At 35.2% G+C, this 14,284-nt stretch overlaps 1 protein-coding gene across 2 annotated transcripts; it reads left to right on the forward strand.

The window, feature by feature from the left end:
- Positions 1-947: 947 nt before the first annotated feature.
- On the forward strand, positions 948-12,656 carry LOC125057103 (ubiquitin carboxyl-terminal hydrolase 10-A-like). 2 transcript variants are annotated; one of them, XM_047660575.1, is made up of 11 exons: positions 960-1,115; positions 1,225-1,244; positions 3,342-3,468; positions 4,027-6,000; positions 6,657-6,852; positions 8,009-8,240; positions 8,532-8,636; positions 9,389-9,556; positions 9,849-10,056; positions 10,699-10,831; positions 11,476-12,656. In XM_047660575.1, the coding sequence occupies exons 4-11, from the start codon at positions 4,110-4,112 to the stop codon at positions 11,609-11,611; spliced, it is 3,069 nt and encodes a 1,022-aa protein (XP_047516531.1). In that variant the 5' UTR covers positions 960-1,115; positions 1,225-1,244; positions 3,342-3,468; positions 4,027-4,109; the 3' UTR covers positions 11,612-12,656. The 2 variants fall into 2 exon arrangements, with proteins under 2 accessions (XP_047516530.1, XP_047516531.1); XM_047660574.1 differs by lacking the exon at positions 1,225-1,244 and having other exon boundaries at positions 948-1,115.
- The last annotated feature ends 1,628 nt before the right edge of the window (positions 12,657-14,284 follow it).

The raw sequence follows: 14,284 nt of genomic DNA on the forward strand, positions 1-14,284 counted from the left end.
GTGTACACGTACAAGTACCGAAAATTATCCGGGAACTTCAACTTACTCTATCTTAATTAGTGATATAACCCTGATGCAAATCCAAACTTCTTCTACACACTCTGTACTTCATTGAAGAAGAAGATGAAGAATTTGAAGACCAACTATGTATTTAATGAAAACGCAAGGATTTTGGACGTGGTCCTACGTTGCAATGTTCGACCGAGTGTTCCGTTGACGCCGTCTTTCCTCGTTACCCGGCCCTAAAATACTTTCAGATACCCCATGCTATCACAGGCAAGAACAATTTCTCTAAAGCCGACTATAGCAGAATGAAGGAGCGTTCAAGTATTACGTAACGAATTTTGGGGGGGGGGGAGGCTTTTGTAAAACAATTACACATAACACTTAAAGACAATTAAATTCATAAAATTCGTAACATATCTTCCTTATTCCCTCCCTCTAGGTATCGGAAATCTAAGGTTTGAGATTTGTATAAATATATATAAATAACCGTGACCAAGGGAAAAAGGGATTCATTTTTAAATATATCAAGATTGTACGATAATTTGTTTTAATGCTGCTAAGGTTTGAATTGCTGAAAGGATGCTTGCTGCTGAGGTTTAAATAAATATCGAAGATGGCATTTTCTGTTTTAACGCCATCTATCGTATAGTTATGTAAACATTATAACGTGAGGTTTAAGGAAAATAGCAAAGTTTGTAATATATACATTACCACTAAACATATGGCTAAAGTGTTGGCTATGCTCAAAGCATCTATCATATTTACATGAACTATTTACATTACTTAAATTTTAAGGGCTTATAATAAACACAATAATTCTGAACGCCTTGTCGGAAATGTAAAAAATCTGACGTATGTATTATTTGAAGAATTCTCTAATGTCATTTCAGATAACCCAATAACGACTTGTGATTGGTTCGAATTAGATTTAAAAATGGCGCGGCTTTTGTCACATCCTGTTAAGTGTCGGTGAGTGCATGGCCTCGTCGTTGATTCCGTTCTACTATCCAAGATAATAAATCATATTGCTGCAGTTTTACATATGTTATAAAACTTACAATATAGTTCGTAATGGTGTTCTATAAAAGGAGATGGATTTGTTGAAAACGGTGAGCATTACATAATTACGGAAATATATTTTAATTTTGTTTGGCTTTTGTTTCTTGTTTTGGTGATATTGAAACTGGCCATTATATTAGAAAAAATATCTCTTTCCAGAAAATGTGTGCACGTGGGAGGTAAGTGATAATATAATAGTATTATTTACAAACGTTTCCTCCTGGGTATACACATTAAAGTCGTTTGTTGATTAGTCAATATATGGCACCCGGCAACTGAGCGTTGTTACGCCATTTTATCCTTCTTGATATTCTCAGCACATTTTGAAGCTTTATATTTGCAAGAGCTTACATGCTGAAATGCTTTATGTCACGGTGATAGTAATGGATATTATCAGTAAACATTGATTCTAGGTATGTCATTTTTCAGTTTTTCATTGCATCATTAGGTACTTTAGAGCACATGGGCTTAAATGGTTCTGTTGTTGTTATTTTTCTTCGCTGATAGATTTACACCCTGCAATTGTTATGCATGAAAACAGTAATTTAAATACGGCATATTTTGTAGTGTAGTGCTTATTACCATTATTATAATTGTAGTTAATGAAGGTGGGATAACCTTAAAATTTGACAGCTGAAGTACTATGTTCTTAAAATCAAAGTCATTCTTTTGCATTTTATACTTCAAGGTTGCTTTACTTTATCAGTGTTTAATATACAAAACTGATGCAATTATAACTTAAGTTTTAATCTACTTATTATTAATAAAAGTGTTACAAGGTCCTATATCTTTAAGGCATTTGGGAAACTTAATGAATTTCAAAGTCTTAGAATTTTTATTTAGTACATTACTGAATTTGATTTAGGAAACGATGCAATGACTTATTTGGCTCTTTGATCAATAAATTTTTTCACTAGTGTATTTTTAAATAGGTTATTTTTTGAAGTAGAATGCAAACTTGAGTTTAGAAATAGTTGTCATAAGACTCAATATACTACTTAAGCAGTAGTGATTTATTTATAAATTTTAATGAATGCTATCATATAATAATAAGATGAACATTAAATTTAGTCAAAACATTTTGGTACTGTTGTTAACTTTGAAGATATAAGATACATTCTTACTTACATAAAAAATTAGCTTGATGTTTAGTTTCACTATTACTTGTTTAACCATAGGCTTTCTTCATGCATTTCAAAGCAGTTATTTTAATTAGGTTATTGAAAAAAAAAGTAGATTTATAGTTTTAAAATTACTTTAAATTTAATTCTAATAGCTTACAATATATTGAATTACATTGATTTCCAACAATCAACTCAAATCAAAAATTGTTTACCCTTTTTTAAATTGTATAGACAATATCAAAAAATATATTGAACTAAATTATTGTTAAGTCCTTAAGATATTCAGCCTTTATTTAAAAATTTTACTGTCATCACCAAACTTTTACTAAGTGCACCAATGGTGAGACCAACTACATGCTCTAGCATTTTTGCATGTTCTATAAATAAGCTATACTGTGGAACAATTATGGCGTGTTTTATCATATCTCAAGTCACTGGTGTACCATACCGCTAGATATAGAAATACAAGAACTAATCAGGGCAATCAGATCTATCTTAATTTGAGATTGCTTTAAACATATTACAATTATGAGTGCTGTATGGCCTTAAACTATAGGCCTTAGGTATAAGTGTCATTAGTAATTGCATTTGAATAAAATACATTTAGAATATATGATTAGAAAAAGTTAGTAATTAACAATATAATATTTTTAGTAGGCTTTGTAAGAGTAGTCCTTCAAAATTTTGAAGCATATAAATAATGTATGCTACTTCGCTAATCATATGCTAATTAGATATAAGTAAATAAGAAGCATGACAATTTAATTTTTGAAGTACATAATATACAAAATACACTTTAGTATTTCTGTAATTTATGGTCCAGCAATCATTGCTGTTTTTAAGGAAATATTTAGTTCTAGTTATATATATATATATATTATTTAGTTATAATAATATTATCAGAAACTATTCCTTATTTCATTTTTCCAGTTGAGTCATAAGGTTGTTTTGCTATTTATTAAAATAATCTAAAAACATACTTAAACATAGTATGGTAGTAATACTACATGTTTTATATTTATGTGCTTATGCCCTTTCTTAAAAGTATTTGCATACATAGTAGTAATTTACTACAATAATCAAATATGTAAAAAGAGGTTGTGGGGTAATAATAAATTAAAGAAATACTTAAATTTACATGTTGTATTTCAGGAATATGAGTTCCTAGACTTGTCAGATGTAAAGGAAGCAGAATTGAGCAGTTTGCAGTGTGCACTGTTCAAGAAAACTACATTCACCACGTCCGCCGCGCCCAACGGTTGGACTGAGAGTGCTACAGGTAACAACAGTATATTTGTTTTCGTATAAGGTATTTAAAAAATTGTACCTGTTAACTGAAATAGAAAAAAGGACAGTATGGTTTATTATTTACTAATAAACTCCAGAAATGCATGGACACCCGTATCTCAATAACTACTGAATTAATAAGACTTGACTGTTCCCTAAGTTTTATTTAAGCCAAAAGCAATGTATATTACATCATCTAGGATCGTGACAATATGATTACTCTTCAAGAAATTTGTGGACAAACACACTATGACTGATGAAATTTATTCACATGTTCAAATAGATAACCTCCATTTTTGTAGGTGGTTAAAAACGGATTATGACTTTGTGTATGCAATATTATTGTCATTTAGTATAAGTCAGCTTTTTTGTTAATATATAACTACTGCTTCTGAATATACTGAATATATCTAGGATGTAGAAAAATAAAGATGATCGAATATTCAGACTCTGGTTTTTAGGCTAAAATAAGAAAATATAATATATAAATCTAATACATGAAATAGAAACAGCACATGCATAATATTACAAAGACCTATTTCATCACCAGAGGTGTCATCCTGTTCATCAAGCACGGCAGGCGCCGGGACCGTGTCGAGCAGCCTGGACAGCCTGTCGGGCGGCGAGTGCGAGATGGCGCCCCACTCGCCGCAGAGGGGCGCGGCCGGCCCGCCCCACGCGCCGCCGCCCTACGCCCAGCCGCCCGCCTACCCGCCGCCCCCGCACCATCAGTGGCCCGTGGCGCCGCCTAACGTCTACGTCAGCCAGGTCACCGCCAACGTCAACGTGCACGGCTACATGGGACAGTACTACCAGCCGCCCCAGCCCCAGTACGTGCCCCCTCAGGCGCAAATAGATAGGCCTCCGCGAAACCACAGACGCGATAGGCGAAACAAACGCGCCCCCTCTCCCCCTCAACCTCCGCCATATTATGTCCCGTACCCGCAATATTACCCGGCGGCGCAAGCGCAGGGCGCTCCACTATACCATCTTCCAATGTACCAACCCCTCGTCTACGGTCCCTACGCTTACCCTCCATACTACCCTGAATATCCCATGCCGGTCGAGGGTGAGGGCGTAGAAAAAGTCCCCGATGAATACACACAAGAGGTTATGATGGAACAGGAGGCGGTCGAAGCCTACTATGCTGGGGCACACTATGCGGGACCATCTTACGGCCCACCGGTAGAAAGTGGCGTCGAGTACATGCCACCTATGTTCATCCCACCTCCGCACCCTCAGGCGCCGATGCCTATACCGCAGCAGGCCTCTCATCACACAACTCCACATCAGTTTAATGTCCACGCCAAGAACTTCGTTCAGGGTCAAAATAATAAAAATTTCTCGAATGATAAGGGTCCCGAACAAAAGTTACCAGGGCCGTCGACCGCGGCGTCCTCGACGGCGGGTAGTGTTGAAGCTCTCCCGATGAAAGATCTTAAAATTACGAAGGGACCTGGAAGTCCTAAACAGGAAAGAGTCAATGATTCAAATGTGAAACCACTCAATATTACAGTTGACAAAGTCTCTCCAACACTTAAAGCTGACCCATCCAAACCTACATGGGTGGAAAATAAAGTACAAGACGCAAGCCAAGCTCCCAAAAGCTACCCGTCACCTCCAGTCGCGACCATTCAAAATGCAGGGGCTAAAGTCGTCCCCGTAGTAAACAAGACGCCTAAAGGTCCCGCGGCCCCATTCACCGGAAAACAGCTGCCAAAACCGCCACTTCCTACTGCAGTTCCCGTACAACTATCGGCCTCAGCGCCCAAACCGCCATTCGGGAACCGACAGAAGAGAGACGGACCCGCTAACCGGTCACCGTCTTTCGAAAACACTGAGGAGAAACCAGTGAACGTAGAACACGTGAAACGGGAGCCCCCTCTACCACCAAGCAAAGCTCCGATGCCGATTTCGATAACACTGCATGCGCAAGGGCCCCCACTGATTGTGACTAACAAGTCTCCCTTCTCTCACTCCCGGAAGGCAGTTCCAGTTCCAGAACCTCCTCCGGTCCCGCAACCACCACCGCCGGCCCCGACGGCGTCGGATTTCCCTCCACCACCCACTCCTCGGAATCGAGTTGAACCCGCCCCACCCCAAGTCGTTCAACAACCGCAGCCTGCTCCAGGCAAATCCTGGGCGAGTCTCTTCTCCAACAAACCTTCCAATATGACAATGTCTCCGGCTACTGTCGTCCTAGAAGAACCGTCGAGCCCGACGACTGTTGCGCCTCCGGTAGTTAATATTCAAAAACCAGTTGCTAAAGTGCCACCATTTGATGCGTCCTTACAAACTCTTGGAGTAGAGAAGCCCCGATTGCCAGTAACGCCTGCTCAACCAACAATATCTTATTCTGAAAAAACTTCAGTTAACACCATAAGCAGTTCTCTTACGCCGCCTGCTAAACCGGTGACTACGACATCAGAAGTCAGGGAAGTTCCGATTCAAAAAGAAGCCACTCCTGCACTGCCAGTTCCGCCATCGCCCTTTAGCGACGACCCTAATTCGTACAGGATGGGAGGTAAATATTTAATTAATTACTTTTATGTCCGTGGAATAAATGAATCTGAATGAATTATTAAATTAACAACAAAAAAAGTGCGTGCGTACAAAGTACACGTCAGAAGTAAAACTTCTTTGGCAAACAAATTTTTAACTGTTGTTCATATTTATACAAATCTAAAACTTTAGATTTCCGAGACTTAGAGAGAGGGAAAAAGGAAGATAAAATTTTTTGTTAGGAATTTAATGACTAATTGTCATTAAAATATTAAAAGTCTTGAAGATTAATATAAGTAATAAATTTAATTTTTTAAATTTATTTCTTCGATAGTAAAAACACGTGGCATTTTAATTTACAATTCGTCATTTGAGATTTCGATAAATTATTTTGCATAAAATATAAAATACTAATATTTCATAAATTCTCTTTATGAAATTTTAATTTAAATAATGGAATTTCTATAAGGTAATTCGCCCTCCTTACACTCTCTCACTCTCTCTGGTCTCAATAGCTCTCTCTTTTCTTCGACAAAAACGCACCACATCTTCGTGACGTAAAATTTTACCCTCATGCGCCTAAAGAAGTTTCACTTCAACAAGTAAAACAGTTACTTTATTATTAACATTCATTTGAATCAAAATTTCCTTTACAAAATATTTGTTTTTTTTTTTCAGAGTTCCTGTCAAAATACCAGTTAGACAACCGGCCTGTATCCTTACTACCGCGTGGCCTCACGAACCGCTCAAACTACTGTTACGTCAACGCGATTCTTCAGGCGCTGATAGCCTGTCCCCCTTTCTATAACATGCTTAAGGCTCTGCCGTATCAGACGCGACGTGGGAAGTCTAGCACGCCTGTTATTGATTCTATGTAAGTTAATTCATCCTATAACTATTAACTCTAATAGGAACATAATTCACTGTACACACTTTGGCAGCATTCAAGTATTACGTAACGAATTTTGGGAGGGGGGGAAATTTCTATTTGTAAAACGTTACGATGCGGGGCAGGGATTGAATTACGCGTTATTGTTAATATTATTTTCGACTTTGCAGTACTTTACACCACATAATGTTAACTTATAGTCATAAAGATTCACTAGGTGGTCACGAAACGTTTTACTATTGGGTACAGAAAAACGTTACGGTGCGTTACATGGGGGGTAATCTACAAAAAAATGCGTGACGTAATATGTACTTGAACGCTCTCTTTGTTAGGAAAACAAATATCATTATTTTACAGTGTAATCTTCAAGTAACATTCTTAACAATTCAATAATACTTCTAACTCCCATAAAATGCCTAAATTACTCTACTTGTATTAATTAGATTACCTTTTCCATACAATATAGTGTTTCTTATAACAACAACTCTATATGTAAGGAAATTTCTTGGTCACTTCGACTTGTCTGTATGTGTACTGTAAATAATGTGCAACTTCAAATACTTCACTACTGTATTTTCTGATAACTTGAGCAATAATAATTGTCAATTTTATTATTATTATTATTTTTATTATTGGACAATTCACACCAATTGGCCTAGTCCCATGCTAAGCTGGTGAATCTTGTGTTATGGGTACTAGGCAATGGATATACATACATATTAAAGATAGACATATAAATACATATTTAAACACCCAAGATCTAAGCACAACAACAAATGCTCATCACATCAATGTATTGTCTCAGCCGGGGATCCCAACCCCCTGGGCCCATGGATTCGCAGTCAGGAGTACTAACCACTAGAGACTAGACCAATGAGCCGTCATAAATTATATTAGTTGAATACTAATATACTTGTTTAATTAGAACTGTATAGTATACACTATAACAGTTGTTTTTATTCTCTTTCACTTCAACATAATATCTTATACCAAACCTATCTAACCTATCTTAATACCAAAGTTACTGTTTTAGTTTATGTGCATTGTAAATTACCATTATTTATATTTTTCTTGCTTCTAATATTTGGTTCTGATTTTCATTTTATTACCTCCTCTAACTATATAGTTTCCCGTTTTATAGGGTGGAACTATGCTACGAGTTCAGTCCATTAGCCGGGCCCAATCGCCGCACGCGCGGCGACTCCAGCAATAATACTGTATCAGTTCCCGCCGGACCACCTCTAGATGGCTCTGCTGGTCTCAGAGTGCTGAGAGCTTTGAGACCTTTCCCTGGCTCTCAGGAAGGGAGACAGGAAGATGCCGAAGAGTTTTTAGGGTGCCTTTTGAACTCCCTCAACGATGAAATGCTTGAGGTAGGATTTTAAGTGCTTACAATGAATATAATGCGATATGAAATCCAAGATCATTTTTCTGCGAATATTTAATGTTGTTATTACTGTAGTGTGTGAATTCATGTATTCCCAAACCGATTGCGAGTGCTTTATATTGGTTCAAGAAAAATATGCTCTTTTAGTATCAAAAAGACACAAGTATAATACAATGTTCTAAAAAATAATCAAAGAGAGCCGAACTTAACCATACTGGGTGCATAAGATTCAACTTATTATATGGGAGTAAACCACATAAGTTTTATACAATTTCAGTTAATAAAGCTGGTGGAGCCAGATGAGCCAAAGGAAAGCAAACCAAATGGTGTTGTCACTGAAGAACCACCACCAGAAGAAGATGATGATGATGACGAATGGAAGGTAAGGCAAAACGTTCTATTTATGATGTATAGTCTGGAGTTCTTGTTTATTATTTAGTTTAAAATGTACTTGCCTCGTCTAACACTCGTATGTACGGTGAAGAAATAAATAATAGTTTTTTAGTTAAATTTTTTTTATTTTTTTTTCGGATTATTGCATTGTCATCGATTTTTGACAGGTGCGCAAAATTTGAATAAAATCTGTCCGTTTAAAGTGGGTCAAAATCGAGTTCGAAGGAGTCTGTTACATACATACAGGTGAAGCTAATATAAAGCGTGTAAAAAAAGGAAATGATATATGAATATATATAAAAATGAATCCCTATTTCCATTGGTAACGGCATCACGTATGAACGGCTGGACCGATTTCGCTAATTCTTTTTTTGTTGTAAAAAATAAAATTAAGGAAATTGCGCGGAAAATTGAAAAGATAAGAAAATTTAAGAATACTTAACCACCATACAATTCAAACTTTTTTGATGTAACCTTATGGCGTTTGACATAACATTGACAGAATGCGTGCTTCAAATAGCGTCAGATGATGTTAGAAAAATGAATACCGTTATCATGCATGCCGTCTTTTATTATTATTAACATACAATTATATATATTTATTTATGTTAGAGACTAGACGTAAAAGTCGGTTCAGTTGAGTGGTGTTTAAATATTAGTTGCATGTTATCGGTAATGAAGGTTTCCCTCACATAACATGTCTATATTGTGTCGTTATTATACATAAAAAATGTATTCCAGGTGATGGGCCCTCGCAACCGTGGCGCCGTCGAGCGTCGTTGGTCCGCTCGTCGGACTCCGTTAGCGGACATCTTCCGTGGAAGAACGCGATTGCGTCTCCATCGAGCCCCACATCACGACGTCACCGATGCCGTGCAGCCTTTCTTCACTCTACAGTTGGATATTGAGGTATATAAACAAAAATGAAACATTAATATATAAAAAAAAGAGTTGTTATTAATTAATAAAAAGTAAATACCAAAAGTAAAATACTTCTAGTAAAACAATCCTATTTCTTTCTTATAGAATTTGAATACAAAGTTTTATTTTTTGACTAAAATAAGTGAATTCCACAACTTTTTTTACAATACGGCTCATTAACTGAATTGTTTTTTTTTTAGTTAGTTAGTTAGTTTTTTTTTGTTTAAGTCTCAATTTTGAGTTACTGTAATGTTAAATTTTTTTATCAATAAAATTCCAGCGTTCGAGTACAGTGAAGGATGCGTTAGAACTCCTAGCAGGCAAAGACACGCTCGAAGGTGTTTCTGACGCCTGGCAACAACTCTCCCTTGAACAACTGCCAGTGATTCTTCTTCTGCATCTTAAGTGCTTCCAACTCGATGCCGAAGGCCACACGGCTAAGATTGTCAAGAATATCGACTTTCCTATAGACTTGAAGATTGATCCTAGTGAGTATTTTGTGGAGGTTTTAATCTATACCTTATAAAGAGGAAAGATTTGTATTTGAGTATGTTTGTAACGAATTGGCTCAGAAAGTACTGGACCGATTTTAAAAATTCTTTCACGAATTACTTAAACTGATATAGACATTATAATAATATTGGCCATTTTAATTGCAAGAAAAATATAAGGATCCATGTATAATTACAATAATGTTAACCAAGGTTTAAAAAAAATGCCTATAAAATGTCTCATTGCATGCGCTGCTAAAACTATTAATGATAGAAAAAAATGTTCCACAATAATAAAGAACATATTATCAATATACAAAAAATGTTTAGAAAATAAATGTCCGCAAGTGTGTTATATTATACACATGTATATTGGTCAACTTGATTTGGTGGAAATAGTCTTGTCTTTATTTAATGAATAAATGAGGTCTACCCTCCAAAAAATATTAATTTAAACGAATCTTTGTATATCCCTCGATAGTCCCAAGCTATTCAAAACTTACAATGATGGAACTTATTTTTCGTCTCTGAAGCGATCAATCGCATAACTTGTAGACAACACAAGCTGAGTTTTTACACAGCTCAACAAAATATCAACAGATAGAGACAAGTTCTACATATATTGATGAAATTTTGCAGAGATAATGTCGTGCAAGCACACGACTAAGCAGCGCCTGTACAAATTGTTTGCCGTGGTATACCACGAAGGTGTAGAAGCAGTGAAGGGGCATTACCTGACTGATACTTACCATGGACAGGCCGGGTGGATAAGGTATGTATTAGTAAGTTTAGTGGTTCGAACCAGTAGTAAATGGTTTTATTAAGTTATTCAACAAAAGCTCAAACTTAAGTAGCAAATTGTATTTTGTACTATGTTCTAAATTAGCAAAATACGTTGAAGAGTTCTAAATTTGATATTTTAATATTTTTTATCAATTTTTAAAGTAAAAGAGAATTTAAAATGTTGATGTGATTGTCTTATCGGTCACCAGATATTTTAATTTGTAGTACAATACAAATTAGCAAAATGAAGAAAATGACTAGTTCCAAATTTGATCTTCTAATATATTTTTTCCAAATTTATAGTAAAAGAGAATTTAAAATGTTGATGTGATCTTATCGGTCTCCAGATATTTTAAAATCCTTTTAACATTATTGTATGTACAGCATATTTTATAATAATAAAGGTAAGCCTTTAAAAACATAAAATGTTTTGTATCTACAGTATTGCCATACATGTAATAAGTAAAAAACCTTATTAAATTATTCTAGGAATTTTCAATGATGTCATTATTTTTCGTCTCCGAACGTTATGAAATAACAAAATGTGGTCAAACAAATCTGAGGAACTCAATATAATATTCACTGTGAGGTCACGATGAAGCAAAGATTAATAAATATTAAATTACATTTCAGATACGACGACTCGACTGTGACTCAAGTGACTGACGCCCAAGTCTTAAAGCCAAAAGCGCCAAGAATGCCTTACCTGTTGATGTACCGGAGGCATGATACTTTGCCAGCTCATCGGGCCCCGGGCAAACCTGAATAAGGGCCTCAGCCCACACTTGGCTTTAAATCGATATTCGGCCAATGGATTGGGTCAGGGTAATCGGTCCAATTTTGACCGGTTTCTGTCAAAATTGGACCGATTCTAGGCTTGTCGTTGGGACCTTTGAACTAAAAATGTTAAGTGTTAAAGTGATGGTGTAGTTAAGTGCTAATGTTAAATGTTTACGGATGCAGTTACAAACTTTGCCTACCGACAGCACAACGAATTGATTTCTGTTGAAGATGTGTTTTTTTCTAACCGCTCTAATCATTTCTAAATTAACTTTTTATATCTTGTATATAAGAATTTGTAAATATTCGGATTTTGTTGTTTTAGTTTCTAAATTCTATATTGGACTGTTGTATATACGCTCGTGTACAGGTTTTACTGATAAGGCATGAACTTATGTAAAAAATATAAAAAAAAATGAATTTAAAAATAGTTTATAGAGGATTGCTAAAAGGTTGACCGGCTTGAATGTAACGTGAGGGTACTGGATTTTCTATATTATTTTTGTATCTTAGAAACTCTATTTAATTCATACCCTATAACTTGTATAATTGATACAAATGTATTGACGTGAGCCAATGAAATGCGAGTTTAGAAGGAAGAGAGATTGTATAGCATACGGTGAGCTGGTTGCAATTCCGATACGGATTGTTGCTATTAAGTTATGGAATTGGTGCTCGAGGTTTGGCCGTGTTTTCTATTGCTGCCAATGATGGTGCGTTATAGCTAGTGTTTGTTTATCATTTGTTGTCAACGATGCAACAGTTTTCGTAGTGATATCAAAAACTGAAAAATCAAAATTCCCGTCCTTCAAAATTGATTGAAATTTATCGAAACTTGGCTGTGAAAAGGGACTAAGGCATAGGCATAGAAAACGCGGCACGGAATGTGATATGGGTATTCTAAGTGTTATATAGATTTGTCCGGCGACTGTTTTTAATATTATTCTGTGCCTTCAATGCATTACTCGAGTTTAAATTAACCAATGTTCAACTGTGCTAAAACATGCTTAAATCTATTTCAATCATTCAATGACCAAGAACAGTAAAAAAGTCTGGTTGACAATTCATCATTTACAGAGACCATGCATAAATGATGGGTTGAATTGATAATAAATTGGATGATTTGTAATTCTATAAATATATCTTGTTAATTACTCGAGTAATGCTTTGGTGGGAAATCCAAAAAGCTAAATTTTGTTAGTACTTGTATACGACTTTCGTACGCAAAAGGAAAATATATTTCATTAATAATACAATTAATCGCATTAATGGGTTTTAACTAACATCTAAATTGCATTAACAGATATTTTATGCTTTTTGTCTTGTGCCGGTTGAACAATTTCCTGATCTCATCTCAATGTTATTTCTTCATTGTGGACGTAAATTATTTTGAGTCTTAATCTACTGAAGTGTTAAAATAACAAAAAACACCATTTGGTGAGTATCCAAGTGAACTAAAAAAAGGTTAGTTAAAAATTAGGTGATTTTACAATCGTTAAAAATTAACGAAGGTTATGTTACAAAAGTTAGCTTTTCCCAAATTTGGTTGTTTTTGGATTGTGGGTAGATATATAGTGCATAGTGTAGATTGGCAATACAATCGCTAGATATTTTTCTATACGAGATATTTTCTAAATAGATTTATTTAGGCAAAAGTTCCTTTAATTTTTGTAAGCTTTGTCCGGCATTTATTAATCTTTGCCTCTCTTTAATTGAATTAAAGTTTAAAAAACGTATTGTACTGAGTTTCATCTGGAGCTTTTCAATGGCAAAAGTAAATGCTTGGACATAGTATAACACATTTGCATTTTGGTGGAATGTTTGGTAGTATGTTTATTCTTTAATTAATTAATATTACGCAACATTGGCATTGCCTATATTTTAATTACTTTCTAATTGTATAAACGGTCATATAAGGCCCTTACCAGTTATAGGATATTCCCAATATATGTTTAAATTGACTCGCTGGGTATTTTAAATGAAGGTTCTATGGCTAATTACGCAATTATCACAGCTTAGTGAAGTCATATCTGTTTCGTCTGGACTTCATGGGAGTAAAAGTTAAAGATTAATTACCTTTAAATATTTAAACTAGGTGCTACTCCTAAACATGTATATGATATTTTCATAATGTATTTTAATATTTTTGTTAGATGTACCATACTTAATGTCAAGGTTCATTCAATACCTAAAGATTTTCGGAAATGAAACAAGTAAAACTTACATCGATCATTAAGTTTGGTAACCAAATGTTTATTAATCGCTTTTCCATATTTCATTTTCATATACTTCGTGTATTCGTTTATAACGCAAATAGTGTAGGCTAAGACTGAATGGGTTATGTTTATTTAACAAGCACATTAGTATAAGTTAACCACGATGCTGCCTTAGTTATATGGAATTGTTTCATTGTTCGCTGCTTCACTTTAATTTAGAGATTCAGACTTTCGTTCGGTATTTATAGCTATAAAAGAATTAAGCTAAGTTTGAGTAAATGTATGAAATGGGATGGAGTTTATTGGTTGGACCCGTAGGGCATACTATACGTTTAATCAACGTAGATGTTAAATAAAAGTAGCAGACTTTTTGCAAGTAATTTGCGCGTGAGTTTATATTATTTGCTCAACCTGATGTTGAACGGTAGGCTTAATGCTTTACATTT

The sequence above is a fragment of the Pieris napi genome, chromosome 16, assembly GCF_905475465.1.
Source record: "Pieris napi chromosome 16, ilPieNapi1.2, whole genome shotgun sequence".
Classification (NCBI taxonomy): Eukaryota; Metazoa; Arthropoda; class Insecta; order Lepidoptera; family Pieridae; genus Pieris; species Pieris napi.

Bases quoted from the DNA above. Each gene is read 5' to 3' on its own strand.
- LOC125057103 (XM_047660574.1), top strand. The intron at 3,469-4,026 runs GTAACAACAGTA...TTTCATCACCAG, and splicing joins TTGGACTGAGAGTGCTACAG to AGGTGTCATCCTGTTCATCA. The intron at 8,241-8,531 runs GTAGGATTTTAA...ATACAATTTCAG, and splicing joins TCAACGATGAAATGCTTGAG to TTAATAAAGCTGGTGGAGCC.